The following is a 25469-nucleotide window of genomic DNA, read 5'->3' as shown; positions in this document are numbered from 1 at the left end:
GCACTTATGCGGGCACTGGGGGCCCGCTCTGCGGGGTGGGTGTGGCAGAGGGCAGGGCTGGCAGGGGCCGGGCCTGACCCCTCCCAGCCTGTCGTCGGGACGGCCGCCGGTGCTGGCCGGCTCTGGGCCGACAGATGAGAGCTCCCGGCAGCGCGGGAGCTGGATGAGGCAGCCGGGGGGTCAGCCGGGAGGGGCGGGGTGGGGCGAGGAGGTTGGCAGTGGGATAGACTTGGGGCAGCCACAGGGAGAGACAGAGGGAGACCCAGAGACGCAGAGACGGACCCTGAGAGGTCAGGCCAGAGGCGAGGGATGGAGAGACCGCGGGCTGAGACGGTGCGGGGCGGGCGGGCGGCGAGAGCCAGCGAGTGTGAGTGAGTGAGTGAGTGAGTGAGTGAGTGGTGAGGAGCGAGGAGGGAGGCTGGGAGCCCCTGCTTAGTGATGGGGCGCAGAGGAAGGGGAGGCTGCCGGGAGGACTGGTTGGGAGGACCGGCTGGGAGGGAAGGACAGGGCACAGGGCCGGGAGAGGGACCGGGAACCTGGGGGCCCAGCGGGCAGAGGGGTGCCCGCTGGAGGAGGCAGGCAGGCGGGGCGGGATGTAGGGGGCGAGGGCAGCGGGCACCAGGCTGGCTGGGACCTGGGTGGAGGGGCAGTGTCTGTCTCTCCCGCCTGCTCCATCCCGTCCTCATGCGTCTGTCTGTCTGGCCTCTCTGCAGGGCCAGCTCCACCATGGACTGCAGCTGCGTCTCCGACCTTCTCTTCGCCCCGCCTGCCCTGCCGGCTCTCTGGACCCCTGGTAACTGGCCTGGACCTCCCCCACCCCTTCCCTAGCCCTCGGGCCTTCCCAGCAAGCCGGCCCCGCCTTTCTGCATCTCTCACTGTCTTCCTTCCACCTCCCCGGGTCTTAGTCAGAGTCGCCTGAATCCAACCCCTTCATGAAAAACTTGGCTAAAAACTTCACAGCTAGATGTCCCTGCCACATGCCTGCTGGGACGTGAGCGTCTTTTGGAGGGCAGGTGAGGTGTGGAGGTTGGAGAGGGACAAGGAACCTGGGGCCTGAGGACCTGGGGTCTCGGCTGGCTGCAGTCTGCTCCCACCCAGGACCTGCGGTCAAAGAGAAGCAGGGAGACTGGAGAGAGACGGGCACTGACGGGGCAGGGACGGGGGCGAGAGGGGGCACTAGGCTAGGCGCTGGCGGGCAAGTGGACAGACTGGATGACCCAGGCAGGGGGACGTGGAGACGTGGCCAAACCAGCCGGAGCCTGGGAAAGAGGACGGCTTGCTTGCAAGTGGATGACCAGAGCGGGGATGTGGGATGTGGGCGCGCCCCACAATGAGAGAGAGAGAGAGAGAGAGAGAGAGAGAGAGAGAGAGAGAGAGGGGAAGAGACGAGACTTGGTGCCTGGTTATTTGGGGTCTTGGAGTGTGTCTCTGTGTCACCCTTCAGTGTTTCCGGAAGAAGGGGTCACAATGGAAAAGTGTGCGTTCGCCTCTTTGTTGAGCTGGTGTGCCTGCTTCTCTGTGTACGTCCGAGGCTACCCGAGTGTCTCTGGACTGGGCGTGTTGTGTGTCTTTGGGACTTTGAGTGGCTGCATTTCAGGGTTGGGGGTGTCTGCCAGCTCGCCGCCATGTGTGTCCCTGCCTCGGTGGCTGAAGAGCCTCTGGCTGCTCCTTTCGCGGTGTGTGGCATTCCGAACCGAATGGACGGCTGAGCTTGGTGCGTTTCGGGCTGCGGGGGTGGGTGCTCCCCAGGCCTCTGTGCCGGGGGCTGTGTCTGTGTTTGGGGTGTGTGGAGGTGGTTCTTGCACCTGTGTGTCCCTGAGTGTAGCTGGATATCGGGGGCTGCGTGTCTTGACGTGTGTGTGTCTTGACGTGTGTGTGTCTGTGTGCCGAGGTTGCGGGTCCTCCCTCTCGTTGTGTGTGCGTGTCAGCACGTACAGCACATCTGAGGACGCGCGATGGACAGGTGGCGTTTCCGGGCTGCGCTGTGTGTCTACATGTGTGTGGCCAGTTGTGCGTTGTCATCTTTGGGGTCGTGTGGGTGTGTCTGTGATACAGCCGCTTCCCCCCCGGGGACGTGTTCTGGGTGTGGAATGGGCCAGAGGTCGCATGTTGATTGAGCCCTGTCTTCTTAGGTGAGAAAGACCCCAGATGGAGTTGAGAGAAAAATCCTCCCTTCAGGGAGGAAACTGCCTGGCCTTCTTCAGCCTCAGGCAGGGAGGCCGTATTTCCCATTTTTAGATACCAGGCAGCCTTGATGCGACCCTCCTCCTCCTTGCCTCCCATCCCTGAAATTCTAATAAGCCAGAGAGGGCAAGGAACTGCCCAGGGCCACACAGCAAGTGGATACAAATGGTCTGCCAGCTCAGAGTGCCCTCCCTCACCAACCTCCTTCCCTTTCTTGCACGGTTCTCAGCTTCTTATAGGCTAATTCTGCCTCCTGTTTTCATGCCTGGTTCTGGGGTCTCTGAGGAGGGGGAAGGGGACAGAGGATATGGCATAGGAGAAGCAGGACGCAGGGCCTGAGGCCTTGTGGATGGGAGGTGAGATTTAGGGGTGGGCAAGCCCCTCCTGTCTCCACCTAGCATCTGGGTGTCTGGACACGGGGCGCAGGACGCCCACCTGAGCGTGAGACACACAGCGCTGAGCTGTGGGTGTTAAGACTTGGGTGCCTGTGGGGCTGGGGGTTGGGAGGCTCTTCTACTGTCATGGTGTCACCCAGGCTGTGCCTGTCAGGTTGACACATGCGTCTTGATGCTGCACTCACTGTCTCCACCACAGTGTTTCTTTTGGCCCTTTGGGGTCCTGCGTGTCTCTCATCACAGTCGTGCTGTTAGCGGATCCCAGTGCTGAGGGGCCCGAGACGTGCTGTTGCGTGTGCTGGGATGGGTGTGCAATGCTCCGTATCCGGAGTGTCCGCCTTGGCGGCACATGGTGGGTGGTGTGTCATGCCCCAGCAGGAGTGTGGCACTCTGGTGCATCTGTGTCCCGTGGTGCAGCCGGGGGTCCCTCGAGGGTGAGTGGACGTCTGTGAGATAGGCTGTGTGCTGTGGGCATCTGCAGACACTCACTGCTCTCAGACCAATGTAGCATGGATGCAAGGAGGGGACACAGGGGCGTGAAAGGCGTAAATTCATGGACAGGTGCAGAGACACATGTACACAGGCCCAGCCTGGACGTGCCAGGGTGAGGTCAGCTGGGGCGGTGGGGGGAGGGAAGTTCAGGGAGACATGGACAGGAGACAGGGAGGGGGGACAGCAGGAATCAGGGTCTCTCAGACCAGAGCCCTCCGGGGGCAGGGCCAGCCTGGGGGGGCTGCGGGGAGAATGCTGTGGAGGGCGTGCCCTTCCCTGCAAGCCCCTCCCAGTTCATCCCCACAGTCAAGAATGCAGGAAACTGGTCCCTCCCTCCCACCCTCTGCCCAACTTGTGCAAAGGTAGGGGATCAGGCTGGAACTGCCAACCCAGTGTCCCTGGACGAGTTCTCTCCCTCTCTTTGGACAGTATGGGGACTAGACACCAATTGGGGCGTGAAGAGCGGGAATCGGGTCCCTAAACATGCCTGAGGCTGGCTGACTGCTCATCAGAGACCAGGAGTCAGGGGAGGGCTGGATGCCTCCTGGCTCCTGAATCCAAGGAGGACCCAGAGCCCCGGACTTGGCGCCCTGACCCGGGGCCGCACCCCTGCCTCCTGTCCCCAGGGTTTGCCTTCCCGGATTGGGCCTACAAGCCGGAGTCGTCCCCCGGCTCGAGGCAGATCCAGCTGTGGCACTTTATCCTGGAGCTGCTGCAGAAGGAGGAGTACCAGGGTGTCATCGCCTGGCAGGGGGACTACGGGGAATTCGTCATCAAGGACCCCGACGAGGTGGCTCGGCTCTGGGGCATCCGAAAGTGCAAGCCCCACATGAATTATGACAAGCTGAGCCGGGCCCTGCGGTGAGGAGGGGCTGGGGGCTGGGACTCCCACTCCCACCTCGCCCCTCTCCCCTCACTGTCCCTCTGGGCCCCTGCCCCCTGGGGGCTTTCCCTCAACTTCCTGGGGCAGAATCCTGTCGGATCCCAGCACACAGGGCTCTGCACGTGTAGCTACTGTAAGTACCTACTTGTGCGTGAAAGGAAGGCACGAAGGGAGGACCGGAGCCCTGGGCTTTGGAGCCACACAGGCCAGGATCCCAGCCCCTGCCTCACCCCTTCCTTGCCCTGTGACCTTGGCCAAAGGATTTCTGCGAGCCTCAGTTTCCCCAAGTCGTTGTGCTCTGTGCCGGGCACAGAGCACGTGTTAGGGGCCCTGCCTTCCCCTCCCTGGGTCCCGCCCCCAGCATCAGCATCCTCCTTCCGTCCACAGCTACTACTACAACAAGCGCATTCTCCACAAGACCAAAGGGAAGAGGTTCACCTACAAGTTCAACTTCAGCAAAGTCGTGCTTGTCAATTACCCACTGTTGGACGTGGCAGCAGCCACCACGGGCGCTCCGCTCTTGCTGACCCCTGGTCCCTTCGGGGGAGCCCCTGGGCCAGATGCTCCTCCCCTCACCCCCGAGGTGAGTCAGGATCCTGGGATCCCAGAGCGAGGTGCTTAGTGCCATGAACCCCCTGGGGAGGGGGCAACCAGTCTGAGTGGCACCCACTCCCTCCCCTCCCTCTCCAGACCCTGCAGACCCTGTTCTCTGCCCCACGCCTGGGAGAGCCGGGGGCCCGGGCGCCCCTGTTCACCCCCGAGACAGACAAACTGCGTCTGGACAGCCCTTTCCCGTCGCTGGGCTCTGGTAGGGCCTGGGGTCCAGGCGCGCCGTGCCGGGGAGGGTTGCGTGAGGGCAAAGATGGGGGAGGAGACAGCATGCAGGAAGGAGGCTCCGGGCCAGGCTGTGTGTGTGTGTGTGCGCGCGCGTGTGTGTTTAAAAGTCGGAGGATGCGAGGTGAGGCAGGGAGGAGGGAAGCTGGAGAGGGGGACAGGCCGAGAGAAGGGTTTTCTGGGGTCGCTAAATGAATGGGAGACAGGTGGGGAGGTAGAGATGGGGGGAAGCCACGTGAGGGTGGGGAGATCCCACGTGCGAGGACAGTGGGAGACTCGGGTGGAATACGGCAGGGAGGTGGCACCCTTTACTAAGGCCCCGGCAGCCAGCCCCGATAGTGGGGCAGAGTGGCCCAGCCTGAACGCCACCCCCGTTCCCCCACCCACCAGGTGCCACTGGCTATTCCAAGCCCCCCGGCCTGCTGGGTCCCTTCGGCCGCGCCTTCCCAGAGCACCCCTGGAACTTTAGCCCGTACCTCACCGGCCCCTTCCCCAAGCTGCCCCCGCCTCTCTACCCCCCCCACTTCTACCCCAACCCTCTGGCCAGTTCCCTGGGCCACCTGCCCTCAGCAGGGGCAGGGGGAAGCCCCACCGCTGCGCCCCTGCTGGCTGCCACCGCGGAGGGCCTGGGCCCCGAGCGCCCCTCGGGCCTGGCAGCAGCCCCTCGCCTGGCACTGCCGAGGGCTGGGGGCCCAGAGGCCGCGCTGGGGGGGAAGGAAGACAGCGACTCGGAGCTGGAGATTACCGACGTCAGCGGCTGCAGCTCTGACAGCGAGGGCGACGAGGGCCTCCCCGTGCCCCCCAAGGCCAAGGCGGGCAAAGGGGGGGTCGGCAGCTGAGCCGGTGCGGGGTGATGGATTCTGCCAGGGCGGGGACCAGGGTGGCCACTCGCACAGCCTCTTCCGTTGTCTGGTCTGCTCTCGATGTCCTGCCTGAGGCCGGGGACCGGCCTTCGGCCCCTCCCAGGCCCAGGCTCACGGCGGCCCCAGTCTTCTTCCCCAGCCCCAGACTGGGGGTCTCACCTCCCCCTCCAGAGAGGGGAGGGGACACGATGGCCTCCAGCCTCCTCCCCAGGCTCCAGTTTGAGGGGGTCCCCGCCTGGCCCACTCCCAAAGTGCAATACGGCGCCCAGCCTTCCCTGCCCACCTGCCCCTGTGCTGTGACCTGAGTGTTCGTGCGGCCGTGTCTCCCCCTGTGCCGGCCCCAGTCCTGATGCCCCCGCCTCCATCACAGGCCCCCTGGGGACAGGGAGCTCAGAGCAATAACCCCGCCCCCAGCCCCCACCCAGGAGGGCCCCCCACCCCATGACCCCCACCAGCGACCTCCAGAGAGTTTACTACAAAAATAAAAGAACAGAAAGAAGTGTGAGATGCAGGGCGCCCAGCGTCGTCGTGGGTGACCAGGGGGCTCGGGGGTGGGAGCTGGGAGGGGTGTTGGGAGGGGCCTGGTGAGTCACTGTCAAGACACAGGGACGAATGAATGAACAACTGGAGAAAGGCAGAAGGCGCAGAGGCGACGGGGTAGGACAGACGCAGGAAGTGATGCCAGACAGTTGTGGAGGGTTCCAGACACCGCGCCCGGGCCCTTGCCCGCCCTCACAAACACAGACCTCTCCTTAGATAATATATATTAAAAAATAAACCTCCAATTCAGGGTATAAAAACAGAGCAAAGGCACTTGGGGGTGGGGGCTGGCCCCCCCCGGGCAATACTGAGATGGCCCAGGAATGGGGGCCAGATGGTGCCCCCATGGAATGAAGCCCTGAGTCCCCCAAGCAGGAGGGAGAGAAGGCCGAGGCCAGTGGGAGGTTCGGGGGGCAGTGATCCCGGCTGGGCCCCCCTAGGCGTGGCCCTGGCAGCCCGGCTCCCTCTCCTCAGGCCCTTGGGGTTGGAGATGCTGCGCTGTGCAGTGGCGGGTGGCCCTCTCCTTCTTGCGGAAAGGCCTGGGGGGAGGGGGAGATGGAGGAGAAGAAGGGAGATGGAGATGGGAAGAGAGATGGAGAGAAAGAGGAGAGAGATGGAGAGAGAAACAGACAGGGAGAAAGAGAGGGTGGGGAAGGAGCACAAAGGAGCCAGAGAAACAGAAACTGACAGAGACGGACAGATGGAGGGAGGCAGGAGGCAGAGTGGGGAGATGCAAAAGTCAAAGACAGAGGGAGAGAGATGGATGGGGCTGTGGAGCGGCGAATGCCTGAGGGAGCCACTCTGGTCCCTCCTCCCCAGGCAGTGCCTGGCTCCCCCAGTCCCCCACTCACCTGCCTGGGGCAGGGGGCCTCAGGTACAGCCAGACTGGGGGACAGTGTTCTCCCCGAGCGGAGACAGGAGGAGTCTCAGGCGGCAAAACTCCTCCTCCACCTCCTGGTTGGGGGATCGTCAATGAGAAGGGTCCCTCCACTGAGTCAGCCCCCGCCTCCCCACCCACCCCAAGGCCACCACCTCCAGCTGTTTAATGGTCTCCTCCAGGCTGAGCAGTTCCTCCCGAATTTCCTGGGGCTGTGCTGGGCTTGGGGGGCCGCCCCCTGGGACTCCATCGCCTTCGAGCGGCGGCCCCACCCCGCTGTCTTCCTCCGAGGGGAGCAGGAGCTGCTTCAGGGACAGCACTGGACAGGGGCAAGGGGACAAAGTCAGAGGCAGGGCTCGGGCTGGGATGGGTGGGAGTGGAGGGGTGGGACAGAGGCCAGGGGCCTGCGGGTAGGAGTGAGCTTCCGGTTGGCCAGACCCACAGAAGGGGCTGGGGGCTGCAAAAGGGGGTGCAGAGGTGAGGCTGGGGCTAGGGTGGGGGCGGGGCGGGAGGGCACCGAGGACGGAGATGGGTCCAGGGAGAGGCTAAACTGAAGGTTAAGGAAGGGGCGGGGCTGCAAAAGAGGGGCTTGGGGCCACCAAGGACAGTGGTGCAGGGTCGGGCCGTGCAGGAGGTGGATTTGGTGCATTTGTTTCTGGCGGCTGGCCATACAGCAGGTTGGAAAGCACTGTTCCGGCTGGCGGCAGCCCTGCGGGGGTGGGGCTGAGCTACCTTTCTGAAGGGCCTTGGCGGCGAGCTGGCCCTCAGGGCCTGGTCTGCAGAAGGGCAGGAGGGCGCTGAAGATTCTCTCCATCCGGCCTGGGTCGGGGAGCAGGCAGGGGACTCAGATCCTGCTGGGCTTCCTGTGGACACCCCACCCCCACTTGGCACCCCTCTATCTAGGCTCACCGTCAGCCGGGGGCATCTCTCGGCCACCGTTGCCGTTCTCAGAGCTGCTGAGCAGGGGTTCACGGGTGCTGGGGGGAGCAAGTGCTGGGTGACCCCGCCGCCCCGGCCCTGGTGGGCAGCAGGGGCAGGGGGACAGAGAACTAGAGGTGGGGAGGCAGGGAGGTCCGGAGACAGAGACAGAGGTCAAGGCTGGGAGACAGGGAGACAGAGAGACCGGGCTGGTGGAAGACAGAGAGGCCTGGATAGGAGACAGATGGACCGTGGTGGGGTCGGCGCACGCGTGTACACGCCTTCACAGGCATGCGCGTGCACACACACACACAGACACGGACACGCACATGCACATGGAGACTGGGCTGGAGCTCAGGTTCTGGGGACACACAGGGAAGCTGCCCCCTGCCCTCCACTTGCCTCCCTGGCCCCCTCACCTGCTGGGGCTGGGCCGGTGTTTGGGTCGGGAGGTACGGGCAGGGACCTTCAGGGATCCGGCGGTCTCAGTGATGAGGGCACACCAGCTGGGGAGACAGGGCAGCCCCTGGGCAGTCAGAGCCCCCAGACCCTGTGCCAGGACCTCCCACCCACCCCCTGTCCCCAGAGAACCTGGGCCCTGGGCCTCCTCCTCCTCCACCCACTCTTGGAACCCAGAGCTGCTCACTTCTTCCGCTCCGACACAGTCTGGGCCACCAGCTCGTATATCTGGGCCTCCTGGTCCCAGGTAAAAATGACATAGAAGGCTTTGTGATCTGCAGGGAGAGGGAGAGGTGAGGCTCAAAGCCAGGGCCATCCCAACATGCTCCTGGGGAAGGCCCCCATCATGGTGGCACCCTGTGGCTCCCACGACTCAACTCACCGCCCCCGCCCCCGTGCCTCCCTCCGGAGCCCTCCCTCACCTAAACAGGAAACAAGCCCCCAGTCTGGCTCTACCTATGAGACCCCTGGAACCACTCCCCCCACCATGGCCCCTCACTGGGCTCCCAGCTCCCACCCCTGCTGCCTACAACCCCCAAGAGGCAGCCAGGGCGTCTTTTCAAACTACCAGTTAGAACTGGCTGCTCATCTGTGCAAAAACCTGGGGCAGTTCCCCATCTCGCTCAGTAAAATCCACAACCGGCCTGGGGCCCTGGCCGTGCCCAGCCCAGGGCCCCCCTCTCACAGCCTCGGCCTTGGGCAGAACGCGCGGGCCGGGCTCTGTGGAGGGCTCCTCCCCTGCCTCGGGGACAGCCGCGCCCGGGGCCTCACCAGTGGCCACCTCCCGGGTCATGGCGGAGGTGAGCCGCAGCACCGGCCGCAGCATGGTCTTGCCGTCGGGCGTGGGCGTCAGCGTCCGGCTGTGCGACTTGAGCAGCAGCCGCTCATCCTGGCGCTGAAGCAGCAGCAGGAGGTCGTCCAGCAGCAGGACGTGGACCTCTGCAGGGGGGCGAGGCCCGTGCTCAGCACCCTCGCTTGGCAGCCCCGTCCCGCGGCCCCCCGCCCGCAGCCCTGGCGCTCACCCACAGCCTTGTCCCTCGTCACCCGCCACGTCAGCGGGCCCTCGTGGACCAGCCTCTTCTTGGTGATGTCCAGGTTCTGGAGGCAGGAGGGAGTGATGGTCAGTGAAGGCGCGGGCGGGGCAGGGGAAGGCGTGGATGACCATGGGGTCCGGAGGGGCTGCCCCGCTGGGAATGAGCACGGGGTCAGGGTTGAGGGGCCCCTCTGGCTTCCTGGGTGTGTTATCAGAGAATCCCCAGGGCGGGGCGGAGGGGAGGAGAGGGGAGGGCAGGTGGGCCGGGGGCGGGGCCACCTTGAACTCGCTCAGCATGGGGTCGCTGCTCTGCCGCAGGTGGGACAAATCCAGGCGCCGCTGATAATCCTTGAGCCGCTGGGGCAGGGAAGGGAAGGGAAGTGTCACCGTGACAAGCCAAGAGTTGGGGCCGACCCACAGCGACCCCGAGGGGGACAAGCCGGGGCTCCTGCACACGCGCGCCCCACTGCCCTGGCCCGGGGCCCCGCCCAGGCTCACCAGCAGGTCCTCCATGTCGCGCACGGCTTGGTTGACGTGGTGCAGAATTTCCCTGCAGCACTCAGCCGCCAGCTCCACTTTCTCCCGTTCCGCAGGCTCTTCTGCAGGCAAGGGGGAGACCAGCCCCGGTGAACCCCAACTCTGGAAGCTCCCAGTCCCTAGGCCAAGGTTAGAGACAAGAGAGCGGAGGCCCAGCAGCATGGGGCAGGGCCTGCGGCTACCTGTGTTCTGCCCGATGCTCTGCAGGAGCAGCGGGTACTTGGTCAGACGCTGCATCTCCGTGGGGATCATGTCCTTCAGCTGCAGGCGGCGGCACCGGGGACGGCTCTCGGCCTCCTGCGGGGGCGGCAGTGCTGAGGCGGCTCTGTTGCAGCGGGCCTTGGGGACCGGGACGCCGGCCCCCCTCCCCTGGGACCCTGGGGCCCAGACCCCTGCCTCACCTGCACAAAGGCACAGAACCGAGGCTCCTTACGCTGTTTGGCTTTGAGCTGCTCTAAGGCAAACGACTGGCGGCTGCAGAAGCGGGAGGAGATTTTCTGGAACCAGGAGCCCTCGGTACCATCAAACTACAGCAAGATTCAGGCCAGGGAGGGTGTCTCAGGTGGGATTGGGGGGAGCGGGGCCTCACGTGGGGATGGCAGCCTAGACAGGAGGACAGGTTAGGGGCCCAGACCCCTGGGTCTTGAAGGGGTTGAAAGCTTGAGACCTGGTCTCCTGGGGCCTGGATTTCAGGTCCCCAGCCAGGAGCCGGGGGCGGGGTGAGGGGAAGGGGGTGGCCCTAGGCTGGGCACCCTCACCTGGGCCAGCAGCACATCTCCGATCTCCTCAATGAGGTAGCCACTGTCCTGCCTCCGCTTCATCAGGCGATCAAGGAACAGGGCTGCGGGGAGCAGAGAGGAAAGGGGGTGCTGTCAGGGCCCGTGAGACTGGATGCAGAGCTGGTCGGGAGCTGGTGGGGGGGGTCAGGCTGCAGGTGGGTGTGTCTGATCCATGGGGCCGGTGGGCCTGTCCCTCCCTCACTCCCCACCACGTGCTTGTTGATGATGTGTCCCTAGAATGTGAGCTCTGGGGTTCTGGGGTGGGGTCGTCCCCAGAGCTGCAACAGAGGCTGCCCGTGAGACCAGGCTCCAGGGTTTGTCGTCAAGGCAACGAAGGAGGGAGCTGGCAGTGGGACGTAGGGCCACAGCCCTGCACTCACAATGCACCTCGATGAGCTCGTCCAGGCTGGGGAAGATGTTCTGTAGCTCCTCCAGGGAGAAGAAGCCCCCATCCGCCATGGGCTGGTAGAAGAGGTCATATAGCACCCGGAGCATGCGCACGTGGGCCGCCTCTGTCACCAGCAGCTCTGCAGGGCCACCGGGCAGGAGGCATGGTTGGGGAGCGTGCAAACTATGGGGGGGCACTCTCAGAGGCAGGCTGGGGAATGAGGAGGAGGGGACGGGACAGGGATGATTCTCTCGGGGTGGAGTCACTTGCCCCTGAAATAGCCACTGAGAATTCCTCAGCCCCACTGCCTTTCTGTTTTGGCTGGGGCAGCCAGCCAAGGTGACCAATGGTCCCAGTTTGCCCCGCACCATGGTTTTCCCGGCACATGGGATTTTCAGTGCTAAAACTGGGACAGTCCTAGGCAAACCGAGACAAGTTGGTCTCCTCACTGCCTGCAGCTGTGTTTTATGTCTAACACAGCCTGCAGCTGTGTTTTATGTCTAACCGTCCAGCAAGTTTTCTCAGGCTCAGTTTCTGGCACAATGACCCCCCTCTCTGCACAGGTTGATGGCCCGAGTTCCAGGGGCCCCAAAAGTCCCCGGAGACTAAATGTACCATTTTGTGTGTTACGTATGTATATTTTTCTGGTGAGAGAAACCGCTATGCTGTCCGACGTGGTAGCCACGAGCCACACACAGCTCTTCCAATATTGCTTGATTAAAATGAAATGCAATGCAAAATTCAGTTCTTAGTTGTACTCACCACACTTTAGGCACTCAACAGCCATTATATGGCGGGTGGTTACCATGTTGGAAAGCACAGGTATTGCATGTTACCATCATTCCAGAAAGTTCTATCGGATAGCACTGCTGATGTTTTGATCAGACCCTCAGAAGGATCTGTGACCCAAAAAGCATTTATCTACTGCCCTAAAAATTCTGAATGAGAACCCTTCTTACTATTAAGTAATCTGTAAATTAACTTCCAAATGAGCTTCCAAAAGTACTGTACGTTTGCCAAACTCCCCTCAACACACAAATGAGTTGAAATCACAGCACAGAATCGAGACAAAAACGATACTCCCATCATCTGCTCAGAAGTAAGCACTGCTAATGTATTGATTATCTTCCCAAACTTTTCTGGGTGGGAATCTTTTTCTCCCCTGAGCGCTGAAGATCACAGTCATAACAGCAGTTGCATCCGAATGTTCTTACCCTGGGCCCACCACTGCTGAACATTTCACACTAATCATCTCATCTTCATCTTCGTGACAGTCTTTTGAGGTAGGAACTATCACTGCCCACATTTCCCAAATAAGGAAACAAAGGCTTACGCTAGAAATACAATTTTATAGACCGTTTCTGTCTCCTAACATCAACACTGTCCTGCACTACAAAAAATTCTTTGGAAATGTCACTTCAACAATGGCCGCATTCCCGTTCCATGGAATATTCCACAATTTACTTAACAAACGGTGCTCTGTCAGAAGCGGGCTGCCTTCAAGCTCTGCCCGGTGTAAGTAACACCGAGATGGTCATCTCCCTGCGCCTGTCTGACTCTGCTGGAGCTGGGTTGTGTCCTCGGCCGCAGTGGGTTGGAGGGGGCGGCACTCACCGTTGATGACCTCCTGCCGCTTCACCTGGCTCTTGGGAAGGCTGTGCAGGGTGCCCGGGGGGACGAGCTCCCGCCAGCCGGGGGGCTCTTCTGGCTCCAGCTCTAGTCCCGATCGGCCCGGCTCCCCCTCATCTCCAGGCTCGGGGCTGTGGGACAGAGGCCTCATTAGGGCCCCAGCGCAGGGCATCCCAGAGAGCAGCCTTCAACCCTTTATAGTGTCCAACCCCCTCCCCTAGGGCTGCAGACCAGCCCCCAGATCTGGAAAGAAGCCTCTTACCCCTCTCCTGTGACCACTGGAGGCCCTCAGTGACCTCAGCATCTGATACCCAGTTCTTGGTGATTCTGGCAAAGACCCCCCACCCCGGCCTCCCTGACTCTCCAGGCTGCCTCAGTGGATGGGGGGGAGGAGTGACGTACGTGGCTCGTCGGGCAGGGCCAAGCACGGCCGTGGCGGAGCTGGGGTCCATGTCCACGTCGCTCCGGGAGCGGCCCCCACCCCGGCCCTTAGCCCCGAGGCTGCCCCGGGAAGGCCGGCGGCGGTCACTCACCCGCAGGCTCTCCGAGCGCCCCAGACGCCCCGACAGCCTGGACCCCGAGGCCAAGGACAGAGTCAGGCAGAGGCCAGGACAGAGATAAGGAGAGACCAAGACAGGGACAGAGACGGGGAGACACCAGGACAGAGATAGACAGGGACAGATGGGGAGAGACCAGGACAGAGACGGGGAGAGACCAGGACAGAGATAGACAGGGACAGATGGGGAGAGACCAGGACAGAGACGGGGAGAGACCAAGACAGGGACAGAGATGGGGAGAGACCAGGACAGGGAGAGACAGGGAGAGACCAGGACAGGGAGAGACAGGGAGAGACCAGGACAGAGATCAAACATGCAACAGAAGAGAGGAGAGAGTCAGAAGGACCAGTGTGACTTTGGGGTGCTGGGGCAGTGAGGGGGGTGGCCAGAAGGGATACAGAAATTGGTGGAGGAGGGGAGGGGAACCCAGTATGGAGCACAAAACTGACCCCTCCCTTCCCTGAGGCAGGGGGATGGGGACAGAGGCAGGAGTTGAGGGAGGGAAGGGGGATTTCAATACTTAGCTCTTCGGCTTGAGGGTGGCGTGCCCACCCACCCCTCACAGGGGTGAAGGGGAGGGGGTGGCCCATGGGGAGAGGGGAGGGGCTGGGAGAAATGGGGGAGGGGCTAGCCCTCCCCCCACCCAGGGCCCAGGCACCCACCTCTTCCACCTTCTGGGGAGAGAGGGGCACAGGGTCAGAGGTGGACACAGATGGAACCCAACTCACCTCCCCCACCCGCCAAAGGGTCCCCAAAGCAGCGGCACAAGGACAGGCAGGGGGCAGAGCCTGCCCCCCAACTGTGAGGGGGACAGGGCCCCCAGGCACAGAGCACAGAGGGCTGGGGGATGGAGGGAAGGGGCACTGGGAGGCAGGAGCAAGGCGGCTGGGCTGGAGACTTAAAAGAGAAGGGGGAAGAGATGGAAAAGTGCAGGGCAGAGGGTGGGGGCAGAGGGAGAGGGGCCAGGAGGAGCTGAGGGGAGGGAAAGCAGAGGAAGAGGAAGGGGGAGGAAAGGAGAGAAAGAGAGGGAGGAGGGGGAGAGAGAAAATCAGTGAAAAAGGAAGGAGAGGAAGAAGAGAGGGAAAAAGGGAGGAAGAAGGAAGGAAAGGGGAGATGAGGAAAGAGAGCGGAAGAAAAAGGGAGAAGACAGAAAGAGGGAGGAGCAGGGCAGAGTGGAGACGGCTTGGCTCAGGGACAGGCAGGTGCAAGTGGCAGTGCGACCCCCAACACACACCCTCCCTGCACTGGATAAGCCCGGTCCTGCGCCCGGCACCTCCCCTGCACCCGGCCCTGGGCACCTCTCCGTGTCAGCACCCTCCTCTGTGCTCTCCAGGGGCGCTGCAGGCTCCAGGCTGGCCGGGCCCTGCGGGGGCGGGTCCCCCAGCTCGGGGAGGGCATCAACACCTGTGGGGATAATGGGGGTGGGGAAAGCAAGGCTGGCTGGAAGGTCCCTGCCACGGTGAGACCCACACCCCGGGGGCCTCCGTGCCTCTAAAGCCATCCAGTGCCTGGCCGACACCAAGTGGCTGCTCTATACTTCAGTGGGAGACGGACAGATGGAAAGACCTCTGAGAACAGGGCCATGGGCAGGTGGGGCTCAGTGGGTGAAGATGCTGCAAAACTAGGGTGCCAGCCTCGCACTCGGGGAGGAGACTGGATGCCTCCACATCCATGCATTCTCCCGACGCTCAACTGGGACTTGTGGGAAGAGAAGGTGCCCGTTTAGAGGTGAGGGGACTGAGATTCAGAGCGGGGAGTGACTTCCAAGATCTAACACAAGTCAAGCACACAGCCAGGATCTGAACCCAGGCCTGGCCAAGTATTAGTCTGAGATCCAGAGGGCTGAGGGCCACCCAAGGAGTGTGAGACCTTAAGTTCATGGAGCAGCCGGGCTCACCATCTAAGGGGGGGCTGATTGGTAATGTACTCAGAGAGGGTTCTGGGAAATGAAGCCGTGGGGGCTGATGGGAAACGTAGTCCAGGGAGGTGGGGCAACCTGTCACCAGAATAGAGGTACGAGCTTGTGAAGAAAGCCGTGGAAAGGGTAAACCGAGGGAAGGGGTTGGTTACCAATAACCCTGGTGACCAGGAGCAGGGAGGGCAGAGAACCAAGGGGCCGTTTTGCTGCGGGGCCCGGGAAACTCTCACCTGGTTCCCGGTCAGGGCTGTCCCCAGACAGAGGGTGCAGAGGAACTCCGGGGGTGTCCTGCCCAGGGGGTCCGACATTCCGGTCCCGGGAGGGCACCCCCAGACCTCCCTTACGTTCTGTAAGGCCTGGCTTCTCACCTGGGGAGGCATTGAAGGACAAAGGGGAATATGAGAGTCCAGCAACTCTAATCCACAAAGGCCTGGGGATCCAAGATGCTGGCTCTGCCCCATCCTCCCCATCACCCAGGAGACCCCTCCTCCACCCTCAGAGCCAGGAGTCCCAGCCCCTCGCCCCTCCTCCCTCAGACCTAGTAGGTCCCCTGCCCTCCTCTCTCAGGTCCCCAGGATGGATGCTCTAGCTTCAGGACTATTACCATCAGCCTCAGCTTTGAGGTGTCGAAAGTCTGGGGCTGAAACGAGAGATGGGACCATGAGGTGGGGGCAGCACAGGGAAGTTGGGGCGGGGCCGAGGCTGGGCACCTCACCCTGGGGCTCTCCCCGGTTCCAGCGGGCGGCATCCAGGAAGCTGCTCAGTCCTTTCTTGGTCTTGGTCGGCTCTTCTGACCGCCGGTTCCCCATCACCTATGGAAGGTGGCGGGGAGGAGGGGGCTGGGCATTTCTGTGCCGATGCCGACAAAGAGGGATCAGACCCCAGCGGTGCAGAGTCTCGAAGCCCCCCGGGGGGGGTCTCTGGGGAGGTAAGGGCCGGGTTTGGGCGCTCAGGGAAGCACCTTTTTCCGGAAGAAATTCCTCCCCGACTTCTTGTCCCCACTCTTGGTCCGCACCCCGAGGTGGCGCATGTACAGGGTGATGGCGCTGACCACGGCAGCACTGCGGGGAGGGGACTGTGAGGGCGCACAGACACACGCACTGCCACATGCACTCCCACGGACGCAGGTGCCCTGCTACCCTCACAGCTTCCCCTCCGCTCGCTTCCCACACCAGCCCCATGACCACTTCCTGCTGAGTATCTGAGCAAAGGGGGGAGAGAGAGGGTTTTAGAGGATGGAGCCAGAGATGTTGCTCAACGCCCAGGCCCCTAGTCAGGCAGGCCCTCCTCCCTCGGGCCCAGGAAACCAAACTCCCCGCCGGCCTCTCTGCTTCCATCACCTCTTTTCCTCATCGTTAGAGATGGTGTGTCTGTAAGAAGAAGAACGAAGTTTGTGACAAATTTGCTAAGCCTGGGGTCCCTGACCACCCAGCACAACTGTCCAGGTTGCTGTCCCCTTCAAAGCTGGGACAGGGAGAGAGGACGGGCAGACGGGGCGGGGGGTGCTGCTGCTGACGCATCTGGGAAGGACAATCACTGAAGGACAGACTCTCACCCGGGGTCGTGAGAGTTGCAAGGACAGGACCCAAAGCCCAGGCCTGAATGCAAGACCGTGGACAAGACCCGGAAACTAGGAGGGACCCCAAAGCTGGGAAGGGAAGATGCAAAACCAGATGGACTAAAACGCCAGGGCTGGGCCCCAGAAGTCAGGGGAGGAACCCAAACGCTGGGAAATAAACGCTGAAGCTGCAGAGGGAGCCTGGGAACGGAAGGAACGGGGCAGCAGAGGGCGCCCTCTGGGCTGCGGAGGGGCTGGTCCCACTCACTGCATCTCCTCCAGGTGGGTCAGCTGCCGCTCGGCCAGGTGCCGCTCCCGGGCCTCATAGCTGGCGCGGTCCCGCCCAACCCAGGCCCCCAGCTGGATCAGCTCCTGCTCCCAGGGCGTCATGCCCATGAGCTTCTTGGAGCGGAAGTCCTCCAGCTGCCGGCTGACGGCTGCCTGCTGGGTCTGCACCACCTCCTGCATGAACTGCCGCTGGACATCCTCGGAGAGGAGATCGGGCCGCGTGCGGTCTGCAGGGACAGGGGCCAGTTCCCTGGGCTGTGACTCCCCTCCCACCCTTCGACTCTGACAGCTATGCTTCCTTGGGCTGTGGTGGCCATGAAGAAGGAAGAACAATCCCGTCCTGGGAGCATGAGAGTGCGGCCTCCCTCCCGGGGGGCTCCTGGTCCCTGCTAGAGAACTCTTCCTCATCCCCAAATCCCCTCTCCTCTCCTTACCAAGTTCAAAGGCCACGGTGGGAGGGACCGACACCCGCAGAATCTGCTCAGGGGAGAGAATGGAGTGAAGGGGAGGACTCAGCAGTGAAGGGGCAGTGAGCGACGGGACGGAGGGGAGGACTCGGCAGTGAAGGGGGCAGTGTTGGGATCAATGGGATGGCAGCCCAAGTACCAGTGGGTAAGATGCTCTGAGGGGAGGGAGCAGTGGAGGGAGGGCCAGGCTGGCACAGGGTCTCCCCAGACCAGGCCGCCCTTCACGTTGCCCTCAGCAGGTTGGAGGTTGGGAGGAGCAGGCTGGCTGTCCAGGGTGAAGGGGACGGGGAATGGGCCCCCTCGAAGGTGTCTCTCACCGCACACTTATCCAGGAAGCTGTGGCAGAAGTCGCCGAAGGCCTTCTTGGCCTCCTTGGGGCCCAGTGAGCCCAGCATGTCCGCGTGCAGGCAGCAGAGCTGGGGGAGACAAAGTGTGACCCATCCTCCTCCCACCCCACCCAAACCGCACTGCCCCTTGGAACGGCTCAGGGCGCAAACCCTCTGTGAAGTGCTCCCTGATGTCCCCCATCCCCGTACCAGGCCCCCGCCTGCCTCCCCAGGCCACCACGGCTTTCGTTAATTTTCTCTCCTGTGAAGTGGTTCTTTGGTCTGTCTTCTCTCTGCTGCTGCTGCTAGTACCGCCACCCCCAGCTACAGTAAGCGGGCTCGGTGTGTACCTGACGCTGTGCAAACTCTTTAGCCGCATTACCCTGTTCAGTCATGGGGAGGATGATCGTTATCCCATTTTACAGATGAGAAAACAGCTAGTAAGTGACAAAGTTGGGACTGGATCTCAGGCAGCCTGTCTCTACTGCTCCCCATTGCCTAGCAATACCGTGAGTTACTTGAGGGCATGTGTGTGTGTGTGTGTGTGGCAGGGGGGACGTTCTGATTCATCTGTGTCCCAGACAGGGCCTAGTACACGGCGGCACTGAGCACATAAACAGGAGGACAAGTGGCACTCACTCACTCACTCATCAAGCACTCCTTGAGGTCACCTACGTGGCAGCCCTATGCTGGGTGACACTGGCAATGCTGTGGGGCCTCCAACTTGTCCTGGCTCCTGGGGGACTCTCATCAGGTAAGGGACATGGTCTCAGTGTGCTAAGGACTCGCCCCAGTAATCTATGCCTGCCCCCTCCCCACGCCCCCATAAAGCAAAACTCCATCAGAGGCCAACAGGAAGCAGCCCAAGGGACCACGACTATCTCCTGGCCACTCCCCCAGCCAAGGAGGTGAGGAAACAGCATGAGGACAAATCTCAAAATGCCGAAGGCCATCTGGGTCACCTCAGCCGAACCCCTGGCCAGGCCTCAGTTTCCACATCTGTAAAGGGACACGGCAGTCAGCACAATCCCTGGGCTAAATTCCAGGAGTTCAAGTTCTAGAAACCCTCAGGCTCAGCAGGGGGCCTCCCTTGCCCAGAGGGCCAGAGCCTCCATGCACCAGGGGAGGGGGTAGCCACTTTTCTGGCAATTTCCTGATTGCCTGCCAGTTTTTGAAGCTTTGGTGTCAGTCGATACACTCTTCTCTCTGCACCCCCCAGGCCTCCCTCCCTGCCACTTCCATCAGTCTCCTTGTTTTCTGGAGGGATCTACCACGCATTTCCAGTACAGAGCAGTGTCCTAGGCTAAGCCCAGCTCCCAGCCTGCGCTGGGCTGCACGGGGTCTTCTTGGGACAGGACCCTGGTCCACAGAGCCCCCTCCAGCCAGTGTTGTGGCTTCTTCCTCCCTAAGTCACCTGCTGGGTTCTCTAGACTCTGCAGGTGTCTCCCAGATGGCGTGGCTCTGCATGCACACCTCCCGGGTATTTTCTGCCCGATAACAAGTTTTCCGGGTCATCCGTTACATTCTCTCTGCCTCGTGGGCTGCTTTTAGCAGTTTCCTTGTTTCTGGACCAGAGCCTACTGTGCCGCCTAGACCCGAGGAGGCTAACGGTTTTCTCCCAACCACCAGCTCTGAAGGACTGATTGGTGGCACAGGCAGAGAATTTGATTTCCAGAGTCTGGGAAAAGGCGCTGTCACTGATGGGTGACGCTGCCATGGGCACGGAAGGGGGCCGGGGGCATGGTTTCCGCCAGGCTGCTGGATTCTCCGCTGCTCTGCGAGGCTCGGCCGCGCCTGCTCTCCCGGGCTGCGCCCACTGCTCAGAAATTTACGCGGGGCACCTGCAACCTTGTCTGCATCCCGTGGTGGGCTTCCTGGCTCTCAAGCTGTGCACTCTGGATCCCGCCTGGCTCATCCTCGCTGGTCTAACGCACTGAGCACTGTGGCTGGTCCCAGCCCCACCCTGCCCCGCCCCGCCCCTCGCCTACCCAGCCCCGCCCTCACCAGGGGTCCTGGCTCGAACTGCATGGCCACGTGCTGCAGGAGGGCCATGAGGTGGGCAGGGCGCCGCTTCACCTGATCCAGGCTCTGGAACTGGTTGTTTTGCTCCTCGGGGTTCTGGGGGCAGGGATGGGAGTGAGACAGTGGGGAGCAGAGGAGGGGCTTGGGGCTTGACCCTCCCTCTTCCCTGGCACTTCCTGATGGATCCAAGCTGGCAGGTGGGGTGCTGATGGTGTCTCTGCTGTGATGGTGGCAAGTCAGGGGTTGGGGAGAATGTATGAGATTTAATGTTACAGTGGTGGGTGAAGAGGACAGAAATCAGGAGAGATGGAATGAGGATCTGTGCTGTAATTAGGGGGCGGGGGCAGCGATAAAAACTGGGGTTAAACAGGGTGTGAGTCTGTGCTGTAATGGGGGGGGCACTGAGGATGGGGTGAGGGGATGAGGAAGGAGGTACCAGGAAGATTAAAGAAAGAGAGATGGGCAGTGAGAGGAGGCCGAGTGACAGCACCTGAAGACAGAGAACAGGACCTAAGGTGGGAGAGGGGACACTGAGGACGGGACTTGAGAGCTGGGGCCCCAGGGGGCCTGGGACAGAAGCTCTCCCACCCCACCTCCCTCTCACCGTCTTCAGCTCATTCTCAAAATCCTCGTCCTCAGCCCCGATGATGCTGATGGGCACCAGGCCGGGCCGGGGGGGCCCTGGGGCCTGTGGAAGGGGAGGGATGGCTTCAGCCCACAGAGCTCCCCACCTCACAGCCCCCCAGTCCCCTCACCCCTCGGCTCTCTCCGCTCTCTCCACTCACCGCCCCTCGGGCAACGTCTTCGGCCTCCATGGGCTCTTGCAGGGCTGGGGGAAGAGGAGGGGCCGCGGTTAGAGGGGTGGGAGGGGGCGGCCCAGGGCGGTTACTCACAGATTCCTGGCCCAGGTGCCAAGGTGAGTAAACAGCCTCCGCCCCCATCCCGGCCTCCACAGCTCAATGGGGCCTCTGTGTGGCGACAAAGAGCCCTTCAGAGGCCAGCCAGGGCAGGGAGCCCAAGGACAGGGAGCCTTGTGGGGTCGGGGCGGGGGGGAAGCTGGAGGCCAGGAGCCCGGGTCCGTGAGAGAGCTGTGGCCGGGAGAGCCTGCGACTTCGGGTCCCCGATGGAGGAGGGGCTGGGGCTGGGTCCTAAGGAGGCAGGGCCTGTGGGCCAGCAGAGGTGGAAAGGCTAAAGGGGAGCCGGGAGGGAGATAACTGGGGCACGGGGGCTCTGCTCTGACCTGTGACAGGCTTGGGGCAGGATGCTGTCTCTGAACCCACCAGCCCTGCTTCCTGTGACAGGAAATCACAATGGCAAATCCCCCAACCCCCAACTCTCTCCACACGAGAAAACCAAACTCTGAACCCTCCTCCCTCAGGACCAAGAGTCCTCGGCCCCACTTCTTCCCCTCAGGGACCTGGCATCTTTCCGGCTTCCATCCCAGAAAACAAGGGATGGTCCTCAGAGAGCCCATCCCAAGGGGTGTCTATCTCTCTCACCCTATGTCCACCTGTCCGGTCGGTCTGTCTGTCTGTCTGCCGGCTCGCCTCTCCCCAGCCGCCTCTCATTGAATCTGCCTCATGCCTTTGACTCTCCTCTCCCCGTTTCTTCATTTTCTCTCGCCTTTCCTTCAGACCTGTCTCATTTTCCCACTGTCCCCGCCTCCCCTCCGCTAGGTCCCACCCCTGCTTCTCTTGCTCCGTCTTCCCCCTCAGTCTCTGCCTGTCTCCCCACATCTGGTTCCTGCAGCCACTGTCCCCGCACCTGTCTGCGTCACTGTCTCATGTGCTGTCTCTCGTCTCTCTCTCTCCCATCTCTCGCTGTCTCTCCCATCTTGTCTCCCTTAGAATCTCCACTTCTCCCCGTGTCTTCCCACTGACATCTTCTGTGTCCTTAATTAGTCTGACTAATGCCACTCGAGCCCGTGTCAGGTGGGAAGGCGCTGTGGAAACAGGGGTGGGGTGGACCCGTGCGGGGGGGTTCTCCCCACAGCCCAAAGCTATTTATAACCCTAGTCGCTGGAGACCCACCCTTCTCCCTCTTCCACAGGCCTCCTCCCTTGCACTCAATAAATGGCAGCCTGGATTTTGATTATGATAATTAAACAATGATGCTTTCTGGAGTGTCCAAATGCCATCCTATGGGTTCACCCAAGCAGGCCTCATTTTTATTCTTTTCCATAAAGTGTATTTGTTCAACATCCAAGCTTGGGTGACTTAAGATCTGAGCATTGTTAAATGTTCACATAAATAAATTTGCAAAACAAGACAGAAAAATAATAGTAATTTATTATGAGAGCTGAACTTACACCACACTTACAGTGTGCTAGGCACTGCTCTAAGTGCTTCTCACAGAGTAAATCACTGAACCCTCAAAACCACAAGCACCCCATCTATTATTACTCCCATCCGAGATAGAAAACCTTCACCGGGGACTTCCCTGGTGGTCCAGCGGTTAAGACTCCATGCTCCCAATGCAGGGGGCCTGGGTTCGATCCCTGGTCAGGGAACTAGATCCCGCATGCCGCAACTAAGACCTGGCACAGCCAAATAAATAAATATTTTAAAAAAAAAGAAAGAAAGAAAGAAAGAAAAAGAAAACCTTCACCGGGCCATCAGCTGCAACTTCTGGGCTGGAAAGCATGACCATGGACATGGAGGGTCCCTGCTCATCCCACTCAGGGGTGGAAAAGTTTGACAGAGGCAGGGAAGATTCCAAAAGGGCAAAGGTGAGGACACACACATTATCTGAGCAAATGTTTACATGCCAGGCAGGCCCTGGAACATGTACTTGATGTGTATTATCTCTTTTATTCCTCATCACAATGATAGGAAATAATAGTTAACACTTAATGTACACTAAATGCCATTAAATACGTGCCAGGAACAGTATTACTGCTTGATAGATATTAGCTCAGTCCTCTCAGTGACCCTGTGAAATCAGTCTTCTTCTTATTATCCCCATTTTACAGAGGAGGAAAGTGCAGCACAGCTCATAAGAGGCAGAGCCAGGATTCCGACCCAGGCAGTCTGGCTCCAGAATTTATGCATTTAACTCCCAGAATGTACGGCTTTGGAGCATGGGGAATCCCCACCCCGACCTTAGGAAACTGAAATCTGAACCAAAGCTGAGACACATCAGGTTTCCCTATGGTGTCTGGGAGTCAGGGGTATGTGGGCACTGTGGCCTGGGCAGGAGTGCAGATTGGACTCAGCTGCCCCACAGAGGCCTGGGGCTCAGAGAGGATTGGGGAGGGGGGTGGTTGCTTAGAAGGTGGGGCGTCGTCCCACAAAGGCTAGAGAATGATGGGTTGAAGCGGTCAGATGGATCTAAAGGCAGCTGACAAGCCCTGGGGTCCAGCAGAGGGGGTGCTATGTGCATGGGGCTGTGGAGATGAGGGCAGGTTCAGAAGATCTTTATGGGTGGGGGTCCTAGAGCAAAGCGGGCATGTGTGAGGACTACATGGGTGCCTGGGTTCTATGCAGGGCTCAGAGTCTATAAGATATTGAGTGGATGAGCCTGGTCTCCAAGAACCTCTAGGAGCCTTAAAGAACCTAAAATACAGAGTAGTCAAGGTGAGCCCTTGGAATGCATAAGGACCCAGATTCTATCTGACATATGGTGGGTCTACAATGATCCTTGGATAACACAGGATCATAAGTCCTTAAGGGAAAGAAGCCAGTTTACGGGATCTCTGGAGACTTAAAAGGGGACCAGAATTCTATAGGGGAGTGTGGTGGTCCCCGAGACCCAGGATCTACAGGGCCCCGGATTCTAGCGGATGCTATTGATCTATGGAAACCCCACATCTGTAAGGAGCCGGACCTCCATGGGGGGGGGGGGTAGCAGGAACCTGGAGGGTCTGTAGGACCTTGTAATTTACATGGAGGGTGGCGGGTCTACACGAGCCCCAAATCATATGCAGGACGTGGCGGGTGTACACCGCCCCAAATCCTACAGGGAACGTGGCAGTGTGCATGGTCAGGGATGCTGGGGAGGACGTGTGGAGTCAGGGTGTGACGCCCGCCGGGGGCCGCGTCCCTCACCTGCTCCGGGTCGGAGGAGAAGCACCGCAGCTGCCAGAACCGAAGCCTCCGCGCGCCGGCTCCGGGCTCCCCCACCCCCGCCTCCGAGTCGCTCTAGCCACCCCAGAGTCCACCTTTGCGTCCAGCTCCACTCCTCCCGCCAGCCGCTCTAGCCCGCTCCTGTCAGGCTCCAGCCCAAGAGACTCTACTCCTCCTGCCGGCCGCTCTAGCTCTCCACTGAGCCACGCTGGCCAGATAGGGCCGCTCTGGCCTACCTTGGAGGGCTGGCGTTTCCGTATCTCGACTGCCCCCGTCACTCTCCTGGGCCCCGCCCCCTGCCCCCCCACCCCCGGCCCCCAGGCCAGAGTTGGGGATGGTTCCAGCCCCCAGACCAGTGCTCAATCCGAGAACACCGAGTCGCCCCGGCCCTTAGCCCCCAGACTGGGATCCTCACCCTATTTTTCCGCCCTAACTTGGGACCGTTTGAATTCCCAACGCTCGTACATTAATTCTCCCTGCACTGCCTCCCACCCCGCCTCACACTTCCCGCTGGGGCCGCAAAGCAAAAATCCTGGGTTTGAGCATACCTTCCCATCTGACATGCAGTGGAACCTGGAAAAAGTAATTAACTCTCCCTGGGCCTCAGTCTTCCCATCTGTACAATGGGAAAAGATCTCCAGTTCTGTTCCCCTGCAACCCATCTCCCAGGGTATAACTCATGACCCAGAAAAAGACCTTTCCAAAAAATGCTTTCAAACGCGTTCTGCAACTTTCAGCTTCACAGCGGCCTATGACCCTGTTATTGTCGTTTTTCGTTTTGGATGGCTCTAAAGCATGCGGGATTGGAGGACGGCGCTTAGCTGAAAGCACCTGCGAGTTCAAATCCCAACTCCACTCGGTTTCACGATGTATGTGACCTGGGACGAGTCGGTTTTACTCCCTGGGCCTCAGTTTCCCCACCTGTGCAATGGGAGTGATCATCCGTCCTCCGCCAGACAGTTGGGAAGCCTTGACCCCCGGCTCGCAGCCCTCATCTCACCTACTGGGCACTGAGCAAGTATTAGTTCTCCTCTCTTTGTCCCCTTTGACAGATGGAAAAACTGAGGCCCAGGGAGGGGCGCCTGCTGGCTCAGCGGGGCCGGGAGGAGGCCGCTCCACTGCCGGCAGCGCCCAGCCCCCTCCCTCCTCCTCCCCACTTCCCCTAGCAACCGAGGGAAGAGAGGCCGGGCGGGGCCAGGGATGGTGTACCTGGTGTCCGCGCGGGGAGGTGACCGGCGGGGCGCCCGAGGTCGGGCTCGGCGATCCCGGGCCCGGTGTCCCGGCTCCCGCTTCCTGGCTCTGGCGGGGCAGGAAGTTGGGGCGTTTTTCCGGAGGCCCCCGCCCCGCCGCCCCTCCCCGCTTCCTGCCCGCGCCCCGGGCCCGCCCGGCACCTCCGCCTCCTTCCCCTTCTCGCCGCCAGCCCCGCCCCTCTTTTCCCCGCTCCGCCCGGGACCCGCC

At 61.3% G+C, this 25469-nt stretch overlaps 2 protein-coding genes across 5 annotated transcripts; one reads left to right on the top strand and one right to left on the bottom strand.

Moving 5' to 3' along the window:
• The first annotated feature begins 726 nt into the window (after positions 1–726).
• On the top strand, positions 727–5627 carry ERFL (ETS repressor factor like). Its single transcript, XM_059903938.1, has 5 exons — positions 727–793; positions 3698–3932; positions 4342–4537; positions 4645–4762; positions 5179–5627. Exons 1-5 carry the CDS (start codon positions 727–729, stop codon positions 5625–5627), a joined length of 1065 nt encoding a protein of 354 aa, XP_059759921.1.
• Positions 5628–6400: 773 nt separating this feature from the next.
• ARHGEF1 (Rho guanine nucleotide exchange factor 1) lies at positions 6401–25349 on the bottom strand. Of its 4 annotated transcripts, XM_059903936.1 has the most exons (30): positions 25221–25349; positions 20733–20776; positions 20552–20635; positions 19930–20043; positions 17917–18015; positions 17567–17609; positions 17113–17359; positions 16627–16656; positions 16248–16347; positions 16002–16098; positions 15891–15926; positions 15517–15654; positions 14667–14772; positions 13214–13381; positions 12797–12942; positions 11175–11321; positions 10774–10856; positions 10417–10542; positions 10198–10312; positions 9977–10077; positions 9758–9835; positions 9468–9543; positions 9217–9384; positions 8633–8720; positions 8406–8492; positions 7978–8045; positions 7801–7887; positions 7224–7387; positions 7043–7145; positions 6401–6730 (listed from the first exon to the last, which is right to left on the bottom strand). In XM_059903936.1, exons 2-29 carry the CDS (start codon positions 20760–20762, stop codon positions 7062–7064), a joined length of 2910 nt encoding a protein of 969 aa, XP_059759919.1. In that variant the 5' UTR covers positions 20763–20776; positions 25221–25349; the 3' UTR covers positions 6401–6730; positions 7043–7061. The 4 variants fall into 4 exon arrangements, with proteins under 4 accessions (XP_059759919.1, XP_059759920.1, XP_059759918.1 ...); XM_059903937.1 differs by lacking the exon at positions 13214–13381; XM_059903934.1 differs by lacking the exon at positions 6401–6730 and adding an exon at positions 6748–6874 and having other exon boundaries at positions 15891–16098; positions 25221–25304.
• Between the last annotated feature and the right edge of the window lie 120 nt (positions 25350–25469).

Source organism: Balaenoptera ricei, chromosome 19 (genome assembly GCF_028023285.1).
Source record: "Balaenoptera ricei isolate mBalRic1 chromosome 19, mBalRic1.hap2, whole genome shotgun sequence".
NCBI classification, from domain to species: Eukaryota; Metazoa; Chordata; class Mammalia; order Artiodactyla; family Balaenopteridae; genus Balaenoptera; species Balaenoptera ricei.
The sequence above is the reverse complement of the archived record's forward strand: the minus strand, read 5'-3'. Positions and strand labels throughout refer to the sequence as shown.